This window comes from Lepus europaeus, chromosome X, assembly GCF_033115175.1.
Source record: "Lepus europaeus isolate LE1 chromosome X, mLepTim1.pri, whole genome shotgun sequence".
Taxonomy (NCBI): Eukaryota; Metazoa; Chordata; class Mammalia; order Lagomorpha; family Leporidae; genus Lepus; species Lepus europaeus.
This window is the reverse complement of record NC_084850.1, coordinates 2,195,049-2,218,390: the sequence shown is the minus strand read 5'-3', so window position 1 is coordinate 2,218,390 and position 23,342 is coordinate 2,195,049. Positions and strand designations below refer to the sequence as shown.

At 40.2% G+C, this 23,342-nt stretch overlaps 1 protein-coding gene across 1 annotated transcript in view; it reads right to left on the bottom strand.

Annotated features, from left to right (window-relative positions):
* The window catches only part of GABRA3 (gamma-aminobutyric acid type A receptor subunit alpha3), a 168,590-nt gene that overhangs the window by 99,948 nt on the left and 45,300 nt on the right, over positions 1-23,342 (bottom strand). Inside the window, exon 3 of the mRNA XM_062182925.1 lies at positions 4,399-4,466. Within this exon, the coding sequence (XP_062038909.1) occupies positions 4,399-4,466 (68 nt within the window). The remainder of the gene's footprint in view (positions 1-4,398; positions 4,467-23,342) is intronic.

The window sequence follows — 23,342 nt, the reverse complement described above, 5'->3', positions numbered from 1 at the left end:
AAAGATGCTTAATCTAGAAAGCAATCAGGAAAATGCAAATAAAACCAATTAGGTTGCATTTCATATCCATCAAATTGTCAAAAATAAAGTGATACAATATTAAGTCTTAGCAAAAGTGTAGACAAACCAAGTTCTCATATACTGTTAGTGGGATTATAAACTGATATAACATATCACAAGTGTGTTTAACCCTATCTGAAAAAAGTTTAAAATGTGAAAACCTTATAAATCATAAATTTTATCCATAGTTACACAAGTTACAGAAGTCATATATACTCATAAGAAAATGTATACAAAGATGTTATGATTGTTTTCTGATAGCAAAAAAAAAAACTTGAAATAGTGTAGCTGGAAATTAACAAGAGAATCGATGAATGTATGAATAAGTACTCATACAATGTAATGGTACAAGACATTATTTAGTGTTATGGCCAGCATTGTGGGGTAGCAGGTAAAGCCTTCAACTGTGACATCAGCATCTCATATGGATGTCCGTTGAAGCTCTGGTTGCCCCACTTCTGATCCAGCGCCCTGCTAATGTGACTGGGAAAGCAGAAGAGGATGGCCCAAGTCCTTGGGCCTCTGCCATCCACACGGGAGACTCGGATGAATTCTTGGCTCCTGGTTTTGGCACGGATCAGCCTTGGTCACTGGGGCCATCTGTGGAGTGAACCAGTAGATGATCTTCCTTCCTTCCTTCCTTTCTTCCTTCCTTCCTTTCTTCCTTCCTTCCTTCCTTCCTTCCTTCCTTCCTTCCTTCCTTCCTCCCTCCCTTCCTTCCTTCCTTCCTTCCTCTTTCTTTCTTCCTTTCTTTCTTCCTTTCTTCCTTTCATTCCTTCTTTCCTTTCTTTCCTTCTTTCCTTTCTTTCTTTCTTTCCTTTCTTTCCTTCCTTTCTTTCTCTTTCTCTCTTCCTTCTTTCCTTCCTTCCTTCCTTCCTTCTTTCCTCCCTCCCTCCCTCCTTCCTTCTCTCTCTCTCCCTTTCTCTCTCTTCCTTCCTCCCTCTCCCCACCCCTCCTTCCCCCTTCCCTCCCTCTCTCTTTCTTTTTTCTTTCTTTCTTTCTCTTTCTTTCTTTTCTTTCTTTCTTTCTTTTTCTTTCTCTCTCTCTCTTCCTTCTTTCCTTCCTTCCTTCCTCCCTCCCTCCCTCCCTCCCTCCTTCCTTCTCTCTCTCTCCCTTTCTCTCTCTTCCTTCCTCCCTCTCTCCATCCCTCCTCCCCCTTCCCTCCCTCTCTCTCTCTTTTTTCTTTCTTTCTTGCCTTTCTTTCTTTCTTTCTCTCTCTCTCTCTCTCCCTCCCTCCCTTCCTTCTTTCCTTCCTTCCTTCCTCCCTCCCTCCCTTCTTCCCTCTCTATCTCCCTTTCTCTCTCTTCCTTCCTCCTTCCCTCAATCCCTCCCTCTCTTTCTTTCTTTCTTTCTTTCTTTCTTTCTTTCTTTCTTTCTTTCTTTCTTTCTTTCTTTCTCTTCCTTTCCTTCTCTTTCCTTCTCTTTCTTTATTCTCATTGATGAAAAAGCCACCAAAACTAGTAGCCTGAAGCTTGGAATAATCAACTATTGACTCACTAGTCTTCTTATTTAACACTCCCTCCTGAGCAAAACTATTTTCACTCTTTACCTGAAGGGCTTGTTATTAACAGTTCATATCATCTCAACAAACACATATAAGGAGTTATGTCAGTTTCTGTGCTAGGTGCTAAAGATAAAGAGATGCACCTGACATGTATTCTGCTTTTCCGCTGCTTTCACTTAAGTGGAGGGTCATGGTCATAATTCATTCCCCAAATTTAATTTATTTCATTTCACTGACTCTTGTGCTTAACAAATACTTGGGAGTCTACCATGTGCCAAACCTTGAGTCAGGATGGTAGTAAGATGAACCAAACATAAATGGTCCATAACAACATGGAGTTTCTGTCAAATAAGGAGATGGGGGGGCAGTATGTGACCAAAGAACGAAATGGGTGCGAAGTGTTATGGCTGGTGCTATTTCACTGTTCAAACTAGCATTACAATTTTTTCTCTTTTTGATGAAAACATTATTTCCTTAGGAAACTATTTTGGACCCAAATTCTCTGCATGGATGGAAATGAGGTAAGAACTCAGCCAACCCTAATTTCCATCTATTTTTCTAAGCAGTCTGTGGTCTCAGGGGAGCCTGAGCTCATGCTGCAACTAGTTGCTAAAATCAGAGAACTGCCTGGTTCTTTGTCCAGTCAGCTTTGACCCTGAGATCAATTGACACAGACTCTGAAGAAGCACAGGGAGAAAAGAATTTTTAAAACACCAGAAATTTGTTTCACAGCCAGACTAATTGCAGACATTTTGCCTTGTAACAGGATGGAAGTGCTGCTAAAAATAACACAAAATTAATTTGACCAAAGTCTGCCCTCCCTATCAGGAAAGAGCCCTTCTGTTGCTTTAGCTTAATGATGAGGAACAGAAATGAACAAGCAAGTGGGATATGAATCTTCAAAAGATATGGAGAAAGTTTAGATGATTAGAAATGTCATCGGAGCCTCTGCACACACACATGTGCCTGCTTGGGTGGCAAAGGAGCAGGAAAAAGAGGTGCTTGAAGCAGGAACTATGTGTGTGCTTCTGGGGCCACTCAGGGTTTAGTTATCTGTTTGCGTATATGTGTCTATTGAATGCCCGAGATAGCACGTGGGCTATTTGTACTCAAATGCATTTGTTGCATACATGTACATTTGTCTGAATGTATTTTATATGTTGGTGCATTAGTGAGAATGAATATTCATGAGTATATGTGTATTTGTGTTAAAAAGAGTAGCTTCAGTTACTTTCATATAAAAGTTCTAATTGATAATCAGTTCCTAGCCATTCAAAGAAAGAGTTTTACATCCCTGGTGAATCTAAGTATCCCTATGGCTTGTGAGCTCTCTGAATATAGGAATTCTCAGAATTCCTTAATGCATAGTTGGGCTTCTAAGAAAGCTCTCTTCCATTGCTCATAAGTCAAATGCGTGCCTTATTCAGCTCTTCCAGTGTGTCAAGCACCTGGTTAAGTGCCAGGGAAGCCATGAAGACTGGGCACTTGTCCTCAAGGAGTTCACAGGGAATCTTCTGAACCCTTCTCTTTATTCCATGCTTGACATACAAAGTTTATGCCTCTCCCTTTTCCCTACCTGGGCTCCCAACCACTTACATATTGAGGGACTCTCTCCTGAGAAATAGCCTGCTTCTCCAACTGGCCTCTAGATCTGGGCAGTAACTGAAGAGCCATGTAAAATCAACATGTCTAAACCAACTATCAGCCTACAATCATTTCCCCCTTGCATTCCATCCTGCACAGGTCATCGGATCAATCATTCTAAAACAGGTCTTGTATGTTTTCACTATCCTGCTCAAACACATTCAATGGTTGTGCATTACCTCTAGGGAAAACTCTACCACTTCCTTATACAACTATTTGTATGTATTCGAAAGACTGAAAGAAGATGTGTCCTCTGCTATGTTAGTTGCCTCACTAAAGATATATATATATATATATATATATATATATATATATATATTATACACATGTATATATAGATATAGATATAGATATAGATATAGATACACACAAAAAAAGTGTAAGCAGTGAACATGGACACTTAATATTCTTTAAAGATATTTTCCCTGATATTGAGATTCTTATTTGCAACACAAAGTCAGTTATTTGATGAAAATTTATTGAGTGCAAGCTCTGCTGTGCTCTGTCTTATTCCTTGAGTCTGTATCGAAATTCTCCTCCATCCACGTCTGTTAAAGAACCAGTTTCCAGAAGTAGTTTAGACTCTTTTTCCAAACTATTTGTATCACTCTGGTTAATCCATGAGTCCAGTTAATAGAGTCCATTGCAAGGAACAACTTTCTTAGATGACACCCATTGGCTGCTTGACTGAGAATCCCCACCACAGTGTTCTCCTCATGTGAGCTACCTGTACCAATATGAGGGGACTTCAAATATTTTGTAGAAAAAATGAGTCAAACTATAAATTTATTTTAGTGAAAAATATGTTGAAATTCATATACAGTTGCTTTTCATAATGTGCATTTTCTTTTCTTAACTATATGGCTTTTCTTAAGTTTTAAAATTGAGGTGTGAAAGGAGAGGTGAGGGAAGGTTCAATAGAATATGGGGAGCCAAGCTAGGTTTTGAAATATGAATTATGGAAGAAAGAGAAGGCAACATTTGCCAAAGGTATATGCTTCATAGTGAATAGATGGAGATAGCTGGGAATAGACAGACTTGCCAAAATGTAGGGTGGTGAGCATAAGGGATTCAAATGAAAAAGGTCATTTCCTTAGAACATGAATATAAGCATGCATAGTGGGAAAACCTCTATTTATTTTCTTTGATTTGTTACATCATCTTTCACTTTTACTTTTGCAGGAACTTACCATGTCAGTGTCTGACACAGGGCCAAAACTGGTCACATAGATATCAGTCTTCACTTCAGTCACTGCATCTAAGTGAAAGAAAATAGAAAAGCAGGGTCTCATTAAAGGCTGTTACTTTATCTCAGAGACCCATTAGTCAACTTGCTATTTCTGAGAAAGTTCACCTGGCACAGTCATAGTAAAATCCTTCCAAAACTTTGCACCTGTACTATTTCTTTACAGAGAACACACTAAATATAGGTAGAGTCTATTCCTTTGGCTATCATTAAGAATGATGGCAATTCCCCACCCTAATAGCTTGGAATGGGCCCTTAAAGATCTCTGACATTCACACATGTGTGACTCTCACAGCGGGCTTACCCTTTACCTGTGGTAGGTTTCAAATATTGTAATGTCTGACTCTCTTTTGCTTCTAGGAACCTAGGATGATTGTACTCCCTCCACAATGCCCACTTAAAGTATGGAGGAGAGATGAGACTGTTTGTGGTTCTGGGAAGAAGTATTGTGTGGCCCTCCAGGGATGGCACAATTAATTTCTAATGTAAGGCCACCATGCTATGGTGATCACAGAAACACACATTGATTTGGTGTTATTATAAGGTTGACACAGTCTGGAATGATGGAAGAATAACTACCCTGAAGGCCGGCGCCGTGGCTCAATAGGCTAATCCTCTGACTGCAGCGCCAGCACCCCAGGTTCTAGTCCTGGTTGGGGTGCCGGATTCTGTCCCGGTTGCTCCTCTTCCAGTCCAGCTCTCTGCTGTGGCCTGGGAGTGCACTGGAGGATGGCCCAAGTCCTTGGGCCCTGCACCCGCATGGGAGACCAGGAGAAGGACCTGGCTCCTGGATTCGGATCAGCACAGTGCGCCAGCCACATCGCGCCGACTGCAGCAGCCATTGAGGGGTGAACCAACTGAAAAAGGAAGACCTTTCTCTCTCTCTCTCTCTCTCTCTCTCTCTCTCACTATCCACTCTGCCTGGCCAAAAAAAAAATAAAAATAAAAAGAATAACTACCCTGAAGAGTTACCTGGATGCACTTTAGACTGCACTAATGAGAAACAGTTTTGTTGGGTTAAGTGATTGAGATTTGTATATAACTGATATAACTTTATATACTTCCTTTGCAAGTATTTTCCTTTACTCTAATGAAGAGCTTCTGAAATGCATCATCCTTGTTTTATTTCTATATTCTCAGTACACAGAAGACAGACTTGCTACTTAGGTGGTACTCATTAAACATTTATCTCTCTCTCTCTCTCTTTCTCTTTCTCTGTGTGTGTGTGTGAATGTGTGTGTGTGTGTGTGTGTTGGAATGGATGAATCTCATAACATATTTGCCAAGTTCAAAAATGGCACTGTGTTATTAAATTTGGGCTGCTACAACAAAATATCTTAGATTGGGTAATTTATAAAAAATAGAAATTTATTGCTCCCAGTTCTGGAGGCTGGAAAATCAAGATCAAGGCATCAGAAGATTCAGTGTCTGATGAGGATCCATTCCTCATAGTTAGTGCCTTTTCTGCCCTCAAATGGCAGAAGCAGCCATGAAGCTCATTAAGCTTCTTTTTTATTTTTTTTAACTTTTATTTAATGAATATAAATTTCCAGTGTACAGCTTATGGATTACAATGGCTTCCCCCTCCCATAACTTCCCTCCCACCCGCAACCCTCCCCTCTCCCGCTCCCTCTCCCCTTTCATTCGCATCAAGATTCATTTTCAATTCTCTTTATATACAGAAGATCAATTTAGTATAAAGATTTCTACAGTTTGCACCCACATAGAAACACAAAGTGAAACATACTGTTTGAGTACTAGTTATAGCATTAAATAAGAGTGTACAGCACATTAAGGACAGAGATCCCACATGAGGAGCAAGTGCACAGTGACTCCTGTTGTTGACCCAACAAATTGACACTCTAGTTTATGGCGCCAGTAACCACCCTAGGCTCTCGTCATGAGTTGCCAAGGTTATGGAAGCCTTCCAAGTTTGCTGACTCTGCTCATATTTAGACAAGGTCATAAAAGACAGAGTGAGGATAGTAACCAATGATCCTAAGAGTGGCATGAACCAGGTCTGAACAATTATACAGCATTAAGTGGGGAAGAGGACCATCAGTGTACACAGGTTGGGAGTAGAGCCATTGGTGGCAGAGGTTATGATTATGAAGGAATGAGGCCCAAGTACGCTAGACAGGGTCTAGAAATAAGGACAGAGTCATTATTAGAGGAATTAAGAAAGGTGCTGTCTAAGCTACAATTAAGTTTTCTGATTGAGAGGCAAATAGAACCTCACAGAAGGGGCTTGATAATAATCTGTTGGGCTTTAGGCCTTGTAAGTTAAGAGGCCCAGACCTATCTATCTCTTCACGTGGGGTACATCCTAAGGGAACTGTGAACCAACTAGGGGAAGGCACTCTGTTGACTTTCATTACTTGGCTGGCCTGGGAGGAGAGCTGGCCAGGTAAAGGCAGGTGGCATCTCTAACAAGAAATTTACAGTTCTGCCTGCAATGTTGCTGACCCTACTTGGCCGTCCCCTCAGCTGCAGTGGTCACTTTGGAAGTTGGGCTGAGTGAAGGGCTTTTCAGCTTAGAGCCAATAAGATCTGTGGCTCTGACCTGGGCATCCTTCGACTCCAGGGCAGGTCCATTTCCAGTGATCCAACTCTTGGCAGAGCTGCCGGGGCTCTTCACAAGCTGACTTCTGCTGAAGCCCAGGCTTACCACTTTGAAAGCCACTGCAGTGGACTGGCCTGTTGGGTCTCCTTGAGGGCAGATCACTGTACAGATCAGCCATTAATAGGCCTGCCACCCATTGCTTCTGATGCCTAGCTTTCTTTTCCTCCTGGTTTTTGCTAAAGCAGACCAGCGGATGCAAGTCAAGGGAGTGCCCGTATCCCATCTCTAATCTTCGGTGGCCTGAACTACAAGTCTATAGTCACAGGCATGTTCTGTAGCAGTTTTTCTAAGGTAGACAATGCCCATGAGGAACATTATATTCTCACTTTAAAACTTTCTTTCCCTTTGGTCTGAAAGGGAGGTTTTTCTACTTACTGTTTTTTTTTTTTTTAAACTTTTATTTAATGAATATAAATTTCCAGTGTACAGCTTATGGATTACAATGGCTTCCCCCCCCCATAACTTCCCTCCCACCCGCAACCCTCCCCTCTCCCGCTCCCTCTCCCCTTCCATTTGCATCAAGATTCATTTTCAATTCTCTTTATATACAGAAGATCAATTTAGTAGAAAGATTTCAACAGTTTGCACCCACATAGAAACACAAAGTGAAACATACTGTTGGAGTACTAGTTATAGCATTAAATCACAATGTACAGCACATTAAGGACAGAGATCCCACATGAGGAGCAAGTGCACAGTGGCTCCTGTTGTTGACCCAACAAATTGACACTCTAGTTTATGGCGCCAGTAACCATCCTAGGCTCTTGTCATGAGTTGCCAAGGTTATGGAAGCCTTCCAAGTTTGCCGACTCTGATCATATTTAGACAAGGTCATAAAAGACAGAGTGAGGATAGTAACCAATGATCCTAAGAGTGGCATTTACCAGGTTTGAACAATTATACAGCATTAAGTGGGGAAGAGGACCATCAGTACACACAGGTTGGGAGTAGAGCCATTGGTGGTAGAGTAGAGGTTATGATTACAAAGGAATGAGGCCCAAGTGCAGTAGACAGGGCCTAGAACAAAGGACAGAGTCATTATTAGAGGAGCTAAGAAAGGTGCTGTCTAAGCTACAATTAAGTTTTCTGATTGAGAGGCAAATAGAACCTGATAGAAGGGGCTTGATAATAATCTGGTGGGCTTTAGGCCTTGTAAATTCAGAGGCCCAGACCTATCAATCTCTTCACATGGGGTATATCCTAAGGGAGGTGTGAACCTCCTAGGGGAAGGCACTCTGTTGACTTTCATTACTTGGCTGGCCTGGGAGGAGAGCTGGCCAGGTAAAGGCAGGTGGCATCTCTAACAAGAAATTTACAGTTCTGCCTGCAATGTTGCTGACCTTACTTGGCCGTCCCTTCAGCTGCAGTGGTCACTTTGGAAGTTGGGCTGAGTGAAGGGCTTTTCAGCTTAGAGCCAATAAGATCTGTGGCTCTGACCTGGGCATCCTTCGACTCCAGGGCAGGTCCATTTCCAGTGATCCAACTCTTGGCAGAGCTGCCGGGGCTCTTCACAAGCTGACTTCTGCTGAAGCCCAGGCTTACCACTTTGAAAGCCACTGCAGTGGACTGGCCTGTTGGGTCTCCTTGAGGGCAGATCACTGTACAGATCAGCCATTAATAGGCCTGCCACCCATTGCTTCTGATGCCTAGCTTTCTTTTCCTCCTGGTTTTTGCTAAAGCAGACCAGCGGATGCAAGTCAAGGGAGTGCCCGTATCCCATCTCTAATCTTCGGTGGCCTGAACTACAAGTCTATAGTCACAGGCATGTTCTGTAGCAGTTTTTCTAAGGTAGACAATGCCCATGAGGAACATTATATTCTCACTTTAAAACTTTCTTTCCCTTTGGTCTGAAAGGGAGGTTTTTCTACTTACTGTTTACTTCGCTAATGGCGAAGTAAATCTAGCTATGAGATTATTATTTAAGTTCTTATTTTGGCTATGCTATTACAGAAAAATGTTAGCCATCTCTTTTATAAGGTCTAAAGATTAAATTGTGTGTCCTACAGATTCCTTCATAATAGAATTAGTTTCCTACCTTGAAGAGAATAGAGAAATGAAAGAACAAGTTGGGCTTAGAATATTGAAATGAGGGAGCAAGTCCTAGATCGCTTGCTGACAATAGCAATATCACATGAATACTTAGCAAACCGTTTCAACCATTAGATAACAACTTAAGAAAACATTTACCAGAAGGTCCAATGCCTTCTATAAATTTTAAGAATCATGTATTTGAAAACACCTCTTAAATATCTAACATTGTGTACTTTGTTTAACCAGTAAACTTAAGCACAACCATATAAAATGTTTTTAGTTTCTTTCTACCAACAAGTTTAAAACATATGATACACAGATTCAGGTCACACAAATTAAAATGTATGTTTGATTGATTTTAGCAGCTTAAATTTATGGACAATCTTATCTATAAGCCAATTAAAATAAAACTCTTAATAAAATTTCCCCATGTGGACATACAATATGTACACACATATAACATAGCATAGTAGACCAATATAGCAATTTTAATAATAGCTTTTAAAATCTTTAACTCTTTTTGTAGATTGCCAATTGATTTGACTTGCTTTTTGTTTTTAGTAACCTCAGTTAACCATACTTTCTCTCAGTTGGTACTGTTAATACATTATTGGCTTCATCTGTTTACAGAGCCATCCCAAAGTACTGAATACAATAGAAGTGGCTGGAAAAAGTCCATAGGAACCTATAGGAGGACAGCTAAACACAGAACCAACAACGCTTTAGTTTTATGAGCAGCAAATCATATATAACTGTGGATGACAAAAGACTTTAAGTCGCCATGTTTAAAATTATAAACTCATCAACCAACAAGAGGCACTTGCTTACTTCACAGTATTTTTGAAAGCACCTGTAGGATTTTACAATTATTTAACCCTTTAGGCCTCTGGGACTTTCTCATTAATATAACTATCATGTCTAGTAACACAAGATCATTAGACTTTTTAATTCTCAAACATTTGTATTAATAGCATTTTCCATTATAGAAACTTAAAGTCTGGTACCACATCACATCTTGACAGTACTTCTAATATAATCCAAATAGCCTGATTAGTCGGTGTCTCTATAAGATGAGAGACATAGGTCCTTCGATTTTTTCAGTTGGGCCCAAACTGGAAAAACCAAAGTCCAGGATTTACTGGAAATTTTAGAGACCAGATTGTTTGAAACTTTGATTTTTTGAAGGCCTGTCAAGAATGCCAAGAAGGCTCAAAATCCAAAATATCTGGTTGAAATAAGATTCCTTAAAAACATGACATAATATAGACCAAATTTGATCATTGTTACAGGTGATTATTCAAATCTTTGAAAATAAGCACATATTTAAATAATCCATAGCTCTTAATAAAAATTCAGCTGTTTTTGAACAATTAGAATTTAACAGACATCAAGAGAACATAATAGATTACTTTAACACATTGCTTTAACAGAGCATCAGAGTTTAATTCTATGTCAAAGAGAAATTTGCTTCCTGTGATCTTTTGCTGTGAGGTTTCCTTCCTTTACCTTCTTTCATATTGGTGACCATGTTTCTGTGTTTCTGTGTGTAACACATCTTTAAGCATCTTTTGCAGGGCAGGACAAGTGGCAACAAATTCTTTCAGTTTCTGTTTTCTATGAAAAGTCTTTATTTCACCTTCCTTCACAAATGAGAGCTTTGCCGGATATAATATTCTGGGCTGGCAGTTTTTCTCTCTTAGTACCTGGGCTATGTCTCCCCATTCCCTTCTAGCTTGTAGGGTTTCTGATGAGAAGTCTGCTGTGAGTCTAATTGGAGATCCTCTAAGAGTAATCTGACGTTTCTCTCTTGCACATTTTAGGATCTTTTCTTTATGTTTCACTGTGGTGAGTTTGATTACAACATGTCATGGTGAGGATCTCTTTTGGTCATGTATATTAGGGGTTCTATAAGCTTCCTGTACTAAGATGCCTCTGTCCTTCTCCAAACCTGGGAAATTTTCTGCTAGTATCTCACTGAAAATGCCTTCTAATCCTTTCTTCCTCTCCATGCCTTCAGGAACTCCTAGAACCCGAATGTTGGGTTTTTTAATAGTATCCTGTAGATTCCCGACAATATTTTTTAGATTTCTAATTTCTTCTTCTTTTCTTAGGTTTGCCTGCTTCCTTTCCTGTTCTCTGTCGTCTAAGTCTGATATTCTCTCTTCTGCTTCGCCCATTCTGTTTTTAAGGCTCTCTAATGTGTTTGTCATTTGATCTATTGAATTCTTCATTTCATTATGATTTCTCATCACTATCACCATTTCTTGTTCCACTAGTTGTTTTATTTCATTTTGATTCCTCCTTAATATTTCATTTTCACGAGAGAGATTTTCTATCTTGTCCATTAAGGATTTCTGTAGTTCAAGAATTTGTTTTTGAGAACTTCTTAATGTTCTTATCAATTTTTTGAGATCCGCTTCTTGTATTTCTTCGATCTCATCATCTTCATCATCTTGAATTGGGGTGTCTTTTTCATTTGGGGCTGTCATAGTATCTTCCTTGTTCTTGTTACCTCGGTTTTTGCGTTTGTTGTTTGGCATGTTGGAGATATTTGGTTTCCTCACTGTGGTGTTTTTTCTTGTTACACTATGGCTCTATATTAAGTGGACTGTCTGCTTTTGGTGGAGCCTTAGAGGCTTGAGATGAGTGTGGACTGAGAGCTGTGTTTGGTTCCTCAGGGTTGAGGGTGTGTCAAGGATGACACTCCCAGGTTAGGTGTGGTAAATCTCTCTTTCTTTTTTTGATTCAAAAGGGAAGTAATTCCGCACAGCTGAACGAAATTGGAGGTAGTTAGCAGGCAAATGATATACCCACAGGAGCCAGAGATTGGAAGCTCTTTGCCAAGGACCACACAGGGAATCTGTGCTGCCCTCAGTGTGGGCTCCAATTCTCCTGCAGTCTCCCACTGGGTTGCCAGGTTAGATGCTAATCTCCTGTTATTTCACCCCCCTCCCCCCAGAGTCAGGTTTTTCTGCTAGGCTCAGGGCCGGTGCAGACCTGATGTCGCCCTGCTTATGACGTATGACCAAAATGGCGCCTGCTCTTTGTCTTGCTTGCCTTTGAGGGGTGAGCGGAGAGAGAGAAACTCGTGTCCGTATCGGTCACTTTTTTTTTTCCTCCCTCTCTTCTAGTTAGCCTGGTGAACTTTTCCCCACGGAGTTTCAAGCCTCGTTCCCTCTAGTCTCCTCTTTCCGCTTGCTCGCTGGTGTCTTGGGCTATTGAGGTTCGGCTCACCTCGCGTTCCAGCGCTGGTGTGTTGAGTCTGCCGCTGGTGTCCCGAACTTGGGCTCCCACGCTCTCCACACAGGTACACTGTGAATCCCTAGTTCCAGAAGAGTTTCCTCTGCTGTTTTTTCCCCTACTCTTCCTTGACCCTGCAGTATCTCCACTTTTATTAACCTGTCTCTCGCCCGGACTAATAGTGTGCTCCCTTCCTATTCCGCCATCTTGCCGCTCTCCATTAAGCTTCTTTTATAAAGACATTTATCCTATTCATTATAGCAAAGACCTTATGACCTAGTAACCTTCTAAAGACCTCACCTCTTGGTTTAATCATCCTGAGGATTAAATTTCAATAAAATCTATTCAATTTTACACAAATATTTAGACCCCAGCAGATATCCAAATAAGTAATTAATCCCACTATGTAGTTTCTCTTTTCCTGCTTATGTTAGCCCTGTCTACCCCACTGCAGCACACCTACCCCACCTACGTAAGCATTACTCAAATACAGCATAATTCAAAGCAACCTACTCCAGCCGAGCAATATCCATTCTAGACTACCAAACATCTCAACATTAAAGTAAACCAAACCAGTTCCACCCCAATTCAGCATATGTGACCCCAGCTGAGCATGCCAGTAACACAACTAATACCAATGGTGCCCTCCAGGATTTAATGTATGTATATAATGGGGCTGCTTACTGTAGTCTATGATATCATTCCTTTTCTCTCATAAAGAGAAAGGAAACACATCTATTCCATCTGTACTATATTTACTATATCTATCAGCTTTGGGCTCTGGCCCAAATGTAATTCAGATCTTGTTGATTCTCTAGTTTCTAGGACCATCCCTTAGGCTTAATATACTGTGCCCCTACTGAAGCACTGATGTGTTCAACATACTGATGTGTTCAAAGCCACTGTACTCATCCACAAAGATTCCACTTTCAGGCAGGACTATGAGTATCATTTAATAACAATCAACACTATAATCAGTTCACCAAAAGACACAATTTACTCCCAAGCTTAATCAGCAAATAACATGTCTCAGAAAATAGAGCTGTGTTTTAAATAGTTGGGCTCTCATCTAGAGAGCAGGCTTCCCTCTGAGCTATTTCTGTAATTTCAAGAGAAGAGACAACACTTCAGAACCCAGAATAGGCAACCTAAATGCTTGTTCCTTCAAACACATTGCCAGCCTCATTGGCCAGAAAAGCAGATGACCATATACCTACTGTGTGGCATAATGATCTGCAATTGTTCTACTTCCAAGCACATAAAGCAAAATTAATTAATGGAAGATACCACAAGTACATTTGCATCCAATATTCTAGGCAGGACATTCTAGATGCAGAACATTCTACATAAATGTAGTTTCTAGAATTATAAAATAGTCATGCAGACTTTGAACACGTGCCCAGCCTACAGGAAAAAAAAAGAAGAGAGATACTGGGGAAAGGGTACAAAAATTGATGGGCATGATAAGACTGGAGAGTTAATTTGTAGGATGGTCCAATAGCATTTAACTACATACAATGATCAGTGAATTAGACTAAAACTGGTAAAGGCCACAATCAAAAGGCTAGACCCTATTTCACAGCCTACTCAATAGAGATGCACATGAAGTATTAGTTAACAAAAAATGAGAGCAGCTTTTCTTTCCTTAATTTCTTACATATTACATATCCTTGGTTCTTTCTTCATTTGCTTTGGGAATTTAATTTTCCTTCCAGTGTTACCCTCTGAATAAAAGGTGACTAGCTTTATATTTTCCTTCTGCATATCTATTGTGATATTGGAAGTAGTTGAATGCTCTGAAATGCTCTGCAAATATGTGAGTCTTCAAAAGCTTTGTAGAAATGTACACACTTTTTTGAAATATTTATTTGAAAGACTTATAGAGATAGAGAGGCAGAGGCAGAGAGGGATGGAGAGAGGGAGGGAGGGAGAGAGAGATAGACAGACAGACAGACAGACAGACACAGAAAGTCTTCCATTTGCTGGTTCACTCCCCATATGGCCACAATGGCCAGAGTTGGGCTGATCCGAAGCCAGGAGACAGGAGCTTCTTCCAGATCTCCCACGTGGGTGCAGAGGTCCAAGCACTTGGGCCATCCTTTGCTACTTTCCCAGCACATTAGCAGGGATCTGGATCAGAAGTGGAGCAGTTGAGACTCGAACTGGTACCTATATGGGATACTGACACTGCAGGAGTGATTTTACCCACTATGCCACAGTGCCAGCCCCATCTATTCTTTTTAAATTTCATTTTCCATGAACTTTTCATTATGTGTACATACACTATTAATCCTTACTGGGACTCTCATTGGAGGATAACTCATCGACCAGTCCATACATACATTCTACTTGCTGCTGTTCTGAAAAAGTATAGATAAGCCAATGAGCAAGTAGTCACTCTGTTTATGTTCAACATGTTACTCTTAACATGCTGTACTTTCACATGGATGCCTAAGAAATATTGAAATTTCTCCATTGGGCAGAATCCAATCTTTGTAGGTACGCCAACTCTAGCTGCTCTACCCCAACACACACAGACACATTGGTCTTAGCACTGCCCTTTGTACTGAACATAACAAATTCTGTTCCCCATTCCTTTTGAGATTTACAGACCTTCAGAGACTTAAAGAAAGGGGTCCTTGTATCACTAAGTCTATTCTTGTTCTTTTCCAGACAAAATGCCCAATTTCTTTAGACCATGTCTTCTATCTTTTGACATAGTGCTTTTTTAAAAGATTTATTTATTTACTTGAAAGAGTTACACACACACACACACACACAGAGAGAGAGAGAGAGAGAGAGAGAGAGAGAGAGAGAGGAGAGGTCTTCCATCCGCTGGTTCATTCCCCAGATGGCCGCAATGGCCGGAGCTGCACCGATCTGAAGCCAGGAGCCAGAAGCTTCTTCTGGGTCTCCCACATGGGTGCAGGGGCTTAGGCCAAAGACTTAGGTCATCTCCCATTGCTTTCCCAGGCCATAGCAGAGAGGTGGATCAGAAGTGGGGCAGCTGGGACTCAAACCAGCACCTATATGGGATGTTGGCACTGCAGGCGGTGGCTCTACCCACTATGCCACAGCACCGGCCCCTTGACATCATTTTGAGCACTCTCTGTTCCCCATTTACTGTCCTCTCACTTAGATTTTCTGCTGACCTTCTTAAATACATTTTGTGGCAAAACTTTGTCACAATTCCATTAGACACATGTTCACAAAGATGGATGATATGAATCCATAGCCAGCTATATCCATTTATCTCATTATGGGCCGTGATGAAATCTTCATTCCCTCACAAAGCTATTTTTCTTAGTAAGAATAAGGCTTTGAGGATTGAGGCTTTGGCATAGAAAACAAAAATCCTTACGTTCTTATTTTCTCATTTCTAGACCACTAGTGATTTCAGAAAGTAAGTGCTCATTGTTGTGCAAACATTTCATCTTAAAGACTGTGCTGCTGGGAATGAGCTCCCTTGTGACCAGCAATCTGAATCTGGAAGTTACACGGATTTAGAACATGGGCTCCAATGATTCATGGTAAAACTCCTTAGCAGAATTGAATTAAAGTGTTCTGTTCCCATGATAATGACCTATCCATTTGTCTTTGACACTCTTTAAGGACTAAGGTACTATAGGTATTCATTGACCCTACTCCCAAGAGCTTTAATCAAAGGGAACTACTTGTAAGAAGTCCTGAGTTCCAATATAAGCTCTGCAACTGATGCACATCCCCTCTTGCAGGATGTTTGGGCAACCTTCCCCACTTTTGACATTTGGTAGGCTTTAAGTCCAGTACTTGTTTGTTTTTTATGCCACTGCATCTATGTTGGGTACCTGAGACATGCAGCAAAACTCTAAGAGCCAACTATTTTCCTGTTGAGGTCTTCACAAGGACAAATGTACACAATACAAACTTATGACACAGTGGTGGGAAGAAATACCACAAGACTTAAGAAACCATAACCACCACCATCTTAATCACTTTAAGTCCTCATTAACTCTACTATTGCTTGACTATTACTAGACTCTTGACTCTCACAAAGGTAATATAGAACAAATCTCAGGTTGTTTTCCAAAATTCCCAGATATTTCAGTCTTATCCCCCAAAATTAACCTTTCAGTTCCAATAGATATATTTGGTGAACAGTAGACATCATTCAGCTCACTCCACTCCATTCACTAGTTTCATAAAAATTTGATTCCTCTGAAATCATCCTCAGAATCCCACTTCTTTCATCATTATTACATTTCTCAAAAAGTTTTTTTAAAATTATTTATTTACTTATTTGAGAGGCAGATTTACAGACAGAGACAGAAAAAAGGTCTTCCAATACTGGTTTACTCCTCAAATGTCCACCATGGCCAGAGCTGGGCCATCTTCCACTGCTTTCCCAGGCCATAAACAGAGAGCTGGACTGGAAGAGGAGCAACCAGGACACAAACTGGCACCCACAGGCAGAGGCTTAGCCTACTACCCCACAGCACCGGTGCCACAGTTCTCAAAATTAAAATGGATTCATTGTCTTTAACTCATACTGGATATTTCCCACTGCCAGCTCTTCCCCTACACCTAATAACCCAATACTTACCTTGATTATAGTGAAAAAAACACTGAATCTGATTTTGGAAGATGTCAGTGCAAGCTCTAGTTGTATTACTGACAAACTGTGTCCTTGAGTAAGACCTTTGTCTCAATGAGATTCAGATTCCCTATCTACCATACGAAAGGTTTCAGCACAGAGATATCTAGGGTTTATTTTAAAATAATTCTTGAGGACTTGCATTGTGGTGCAGCAGGTTGCAACACTGGCACCCAGATGAGTGCCAGTTTGAGTTCTGGCTGCTACACTTACAACTCCCTGCTAATGTTCTTGGGAAGACAGCAGAATGGTCAAGTGCTTGGGGCCCTGTCAACCACATGGGAGACCTTGATGGGTTCCAGGCTCGTGGTGTCCTCCAGGCCCAAACTTGGCTGTTGTGGGCATCTGAGGAGTGAACCCGCAAATAGATGATCATCTCCCTCTCTCTCTGTAACTCTGCATTTCAAATAAATAAATCTTTAAAATAATTCTATTTATATTTGGTTTTCTGGTTTCTAAGAGAAGAGTAGATAAGAATCACCAAATAAGAACCAAAGATACAGGCCCAATGGTAGAAAAAAGAAATAAGCACTGAAGTAGCAAAAGAGTCAGCAGAAATAAGCAACAATATTGAGACTTTGGTAAATAAGAAGAAAATGACTCAAACAGGATTTATGTTTTTTTTTTTTCTCACAAATGGTTGATGCACGTAATGATTTCAGTACCAATAATACAGCTCTATGAAAGCACTTCCTGGAGTATCTGTTTTCAGACCTTTCTTGTGATATATCTTCTTTATGAAGTTGATGTTCCATGGGGACCAAAGGAAATATTTGGATTTGGAGCTCTAGGTGAAAAGGAAATATGTGTGGAACTAGCCACTCACATAGAAAGAAAGGTTAGTAACCAACATGAAAGAAATAAAAACATCAGAGAGAAGCCTCTTCAGTGGTTTATAGCTCTTCACTGCAAATAGAGTCCACTCCCAAGAGCTTGTATGATGTTCTTATAGCAATATTATAAGAAAATTAAGGAAGGAATTTGAAGTAGTGCCCAAATAATGACCAAAAATAACTCCAAGGCTCACTACGCAATGTCTTTTTTTTTAACAGGCAGAGCTAGCCAGTGAGAGAGAGAGAGACACAGAGAGAAAGGTCTTCCTTTTTCCGTTGGTTCACCCCCCCCCCCCCCCCACAAGTGGCTGCTATGGCCGGCGCGCTGTGCTGATCTGAAGCCAGGAGCCAGGTGCTTCTCCTGGTCTCCCATGCGGGTGCAGGGCTCAGGGACTTGGGCCATCCTCCACTGCACTGCCGGGCCACAGCAGAGAGCTGGACTGGAAGAGGAGCAACTGGGACAGAATCCGGCGCCCCAACCAGGACTAGAACCCGGGGTGCCGGCGCCGCAGGCAAAGAATCAGCCTAGTGAGCCACAATTTCAGCCCACAATGTCTTCTCAACTCTAGAGGCACTGTCCCTGATCCAGGACAAGCTGAGAGTCAGGAGCAGAAACAATAAAATTTTTAAAACAGCTGACGTATTTCAAAATGCTACAAGGATGTTCTGGTAGTTTTCCAGGACCTACAGATACCTAGCATAAAAGTAAAATTAATTGGTCAAGACAAAACTAGTATATAAATGTGCAGATTAAAGTCATTCTTAGTACTACATCAAGTTACCAATGCTTCAGTTTCCTTATCTGTAAAAAAACGGAGTTGATTTTTATTATTCTAATATTAAAAATACTATATTAAGATTTCCAAGGTCATAATGGATCTGAAGAAACTACTAGAGGCAAATACACTCATTTTTAAGTGTTTGGGAGCTCCAAAAAGATGACACAAGTACTGTTGTTACATTTCAATATAGCTTCTTCAAACAAACAATAATGGTAGACTAAATATAATATTTTTGTTTCAAGTTAAAAAAGTACTTGACAGTGTTAGAGGCATATGTATCTTAATCGTTGTTCCAATTTCCCCCTCCCCACAGGCATAAGAATTCAAAGCACAGGCATAAATACAGTGCATAAATAGAAGCAGAATTTATTTAAAAGAAAGAGTGGATATATATTCACATGTGAACGTGGGCCACTCCACACAGAGAGATACTGTCATGAGTGGGCCAGAGAGCTGCCCATAAGGAGAGAGAGTGGGAGGAGGTCAGAGAAGGACCCATAAGTATGGTCCAGAAGCCAAGAGCCAGAGAAGGGCTGTTCCCATGTTATCAGTCTGTTATGAAATTGGGGATGGTGCCATAACTGAATAAGAAATGAAGTGGAGTTTAGCATACATGAGACTTTCTGGGAGTTTCATGGTGTCTCCTTATAGAGCTTAATTTCTACATAGCCATCATGGCATCTCCTCCTTCTTGGTCCTGGATGACACACAGGTGGTTCATGGGAAAGTGGATGTACTGGATTGACAATGAAGGGTGTGGAGTTACAATGCAGGGCTATACAGAAAATATGATAAAAAAATCTTTCAGCTTTATTTATTTTTACCTAAGTCCTGCCTAGTTCCCCCACATCAATAGGAATAGAAAGAGGGTAAAAAACTAAAAATAAGTCAAGATTTAACTGGTTTCTGGTATGGAAGAATAAATACACTATTGCCTTTCTCTCCCATTGATAAAAATAAAATGTCTGAACAAAATATAAAAAGCAACTGCTAGAGACTATGGAGGATATACAACAGCAGATGAATCATAGAGGACAGTTAAAAGTTGAGGAAACAACTCACAGGGGAGTAAAATTACTTGTATTATTTTTCTTATTTTCTTCTACATATTTGTCCCAAAGGTGAAGCTGCAAGGCAGGACTGTGACACAGGTGGCAAAAAACTCTGATGGAAAACCTGTATGTCTTATCAGAAAAAAAATAGGCAAAAGGGCCCCTGAGGGCCAGAGAGGACAGAGGAATCTCAGAGTGCACTGGGATAAAGAAATAGTTCCACCAATTTTGTGTATGATCCCTTGTCCATTAGTGTTACCCTCCAGCTGCACATGCATTGGCTAAACACAAGACAACATACCAAAAGATTTGAGAACTACACTATGATTTAAGTTACCATGTAAACTCCAGACCAATTCCTATATAACAGACATGGGGCAGACACAAAGTTGCATAGTAAAGATATTGCTAATTGCCTCAGAATCAACCCTTAAGGCATTCGGATCTGGCTGAAGAGCCCATGAGAGTATTTTAGGCATGGAAAGCCAAGACACTCTGAAAAAAAAAAAAAAGAAGAAGAAGAAGAAGACGACCTAAATGAAAGACCTCTGCGAGTGAGATCCCAGTAGAAAGAACGGGCCATCAAAGAAGGAGGTACCTTTCTTGAAGGGAGGAGAGAACTTCCACTTTGACTATGGCCTTGTCGAAATAAGATCAAAGTCGGCGAGCTCAGGGGGCTTCCATGGCCTTGGCAACTCATGACTAGAGCCTGGGGAGATTGCTGACACCTTAAACAAGAGTGTTAATTTGTTAAGTCAACAGCAGGAGTCACTGTGCACTTACTCCTCATGTTCCTCATCTCTGTTCTTAATGTGTACTTCAATGTGATTATTGCTATGACTAGTGCTCAAACAGTATTTTGCACTCTGTGTTCTGTGTGGGGGCAGACTGATGAAATTTTTACTTAATATATACTAAATTGATCTTCTGCATATAAAGATAATTGAAAATGAATCTTGAAGTCAATGGAATGGGAGAGGGAGCGGGAGATGGGAGGGTTGTGGGTGGGAGGGAAGTTATGGGGGAAAAAGCCATTGTAATCCATAAACTGTACTTTGGAAATGTATATCTACTAAATAAAAGTTAAAACAAGAAAACTACAAAAAAGATATTGCTTATTGAACTATTAATGTAGATTTTCACCATGGCTCAAGTCTTAGATTATCTACATAGTGGTATATGTTTGAGATAAATTGAATGCAACTTAGCAAATGGGGACTGCTACCCAGAAAGGGCAAGTAAAGCTTGTGAAATGAACTTAAGTGAGTTGATTAACTTTTAAAACAAACAAAAGAAAAAAAAAACATTCTCCAGATAATAAGGCCCAGACTTTACATATTATGATATTTGAAATCTTCTAGACACACCACATCCTTCTAACTCGAAAGAACGGGGGAAAAGTTACCAATTTTCAAATAAAAAGACAATCAAGAAATGTCAACTTTAAGATAACTGACATGTTGGGGCATCAGAGTTAATAGCAGTCATTAAAACCGTGTTCTGGGCCATTGCCATGGCTCAATAGGCTAATCCTCCCGGCACACCAGGTTCTAGTCCCGGTCAGGGCGCCGGATTCTGTCCCAGTTGCCCCTCTTCCAGGTCAGCCCTCTGCTATGGCCCAGGAGTGCAATGGAGGATGGCCCAAGTGCTTGGGCCCTGCACCTGCATGGGAAACCAGAAGGACCTGGCTCCTGGCTTTGGATCAGCGCGATGCACCAGCCGCAGCATGCCGGCCGCAGCGGCCATTGGAGGGTGAACCAACAGCAAAAAGGAATACCTTTCTCTCTGTCTCTCTCTCTCTCTCACTGTCCACTCTGCCTGTCAAAAAAAAAATTAAAAAAAAAAAAAACCGTGTTCTGGGGTCTGGTGCTGTGGCGTAATGGGCTAAGCTTCTGCCTGCATCACCTGAATCTTATATGGGCACTGGTTCATGTCCCAGCTGCTCATCTTCTGACCCAGCTCTCAGCTTATGGCCTGGAAAAGCAGTGGAACATGGCCCTGCACCCACATAGGAGACCCAGAAAAGCTTCTGGCTCCTGACTTCGGATCGGCCGATCTCCAGACATTGCAACCATTTGGGGAGTGAACCAGTGGATGGAAGACATTTCTCTCTGTCTCTCACTTGGTCTGTAACTCTACATCTCAAATAAATAAATAAAATCTTAAACAAAAAGCCTGTATTCTGTGAGGGAAATGAAAACAATTTGAAATTGATGAAAATATAGAATTTCTCAACAGAGAAGTTACAACATTTCAAAATGTCCAATCTGAAGTTTTAGAAATGAAAATGCCATTACCCAATTAAAAGATTCATGGGATGGTCTCAATAGCAGATTGGAGATAGCCAAAGTGGCAGAGAATTTGAAGGGATCCTGATAGAAATTATTCAATGTGAAGAATAGCAAGAAAAATGACTGGAAATTATCAGGTCCCTGCTAGAAGAAGAAGAGAAAGATATTACTGCATAACAATATTTTTTAAGAAATTGTGTTCAGAAAGTTTCCAAGTTTAATAGAAGACATAAATTTACAGAGCCACAAAGCTAAGCAATCACTAAACAGAAATATTAAGGGAAAATCATTCTTAGACATATCATAATCAAACTTAAATATCAAAGCAAAGAAAACTTCTACAGAAACTAAATACACCACATTAAGGGCAACAATGATTTAAAAGATTGAAGATATATCCTTACATATCACAGAAGACATAAGATAGAATAGCATATTTAAAATACTCAAATAAAACCACTATCACACCCCCCTCCCCAGAATTCTCTATCCAGCAAAATCATGTTACAGGAATGAAGGAAAAATAAAAACATCTTAGATTAACAAAGACTAAGAGAATTTGTTATCAGTAAAGTTGTTCTATTAGAAATCCTAAAGAAATCACAGTCCAGTGAAGTAATGCCAAGAGGAAAATTAGATGATCAAGAATAAAGAAAGGGCCATAGAAATGGAAATTATGGGTAAATATAAAAGGCAAGTTTTAAAAACAGCTGTGACTATTACAATACTGTCTTGTGTGGTTTTCAATCAATGTTGACATATAGAAAATACAACTTCAACATAAAGGTCACTTGAGTGGCAAACTGACCTTTAAGGTTGCCAGGCTATTACCCTTTACTGAAAGTGGAATAATATCAACTCTAAGAAGACAGCCTAAGATTAGTTACAAAGATCGCAATCCCTATAGCAAGCTATGAATCATATGTTATAAGGAAATATTTTAAAAGGTAACAAATAAATTGAAATAAAATAATGAAAATATTAAAATAATACAAAAGAAGGCAAGAAAGTGGAAATAGATGAACATAAGAACACATAAGACAAAAACAAAACAAATAAAATGATATATGTAAGCACAGCTCTACAGATAACTATGTTAAATGTAGACATATCAGTAAAGCAGAGATCATCAGAATGGGGGAAAGGAGCCAACCCTACTCAGTGACCAAAAAGAACACTTTAAAGACATAAATATGATAAAAGCAAAACAATGAAAAATGTATACAATGTAAACATTAATCAAAAGGAAGATGTGGTGGCTATATTAAGATCAACAAGATAAACTTTAGAACAAGGACAATTGTCAGGAATTAGCAGGGCTTTACAAAATTACAGGTAATTACAAAATCACAGGTAATGTATTGAAAGGTTAAATGTCTGCGTCTAGCAATGGAGTGTCAAAC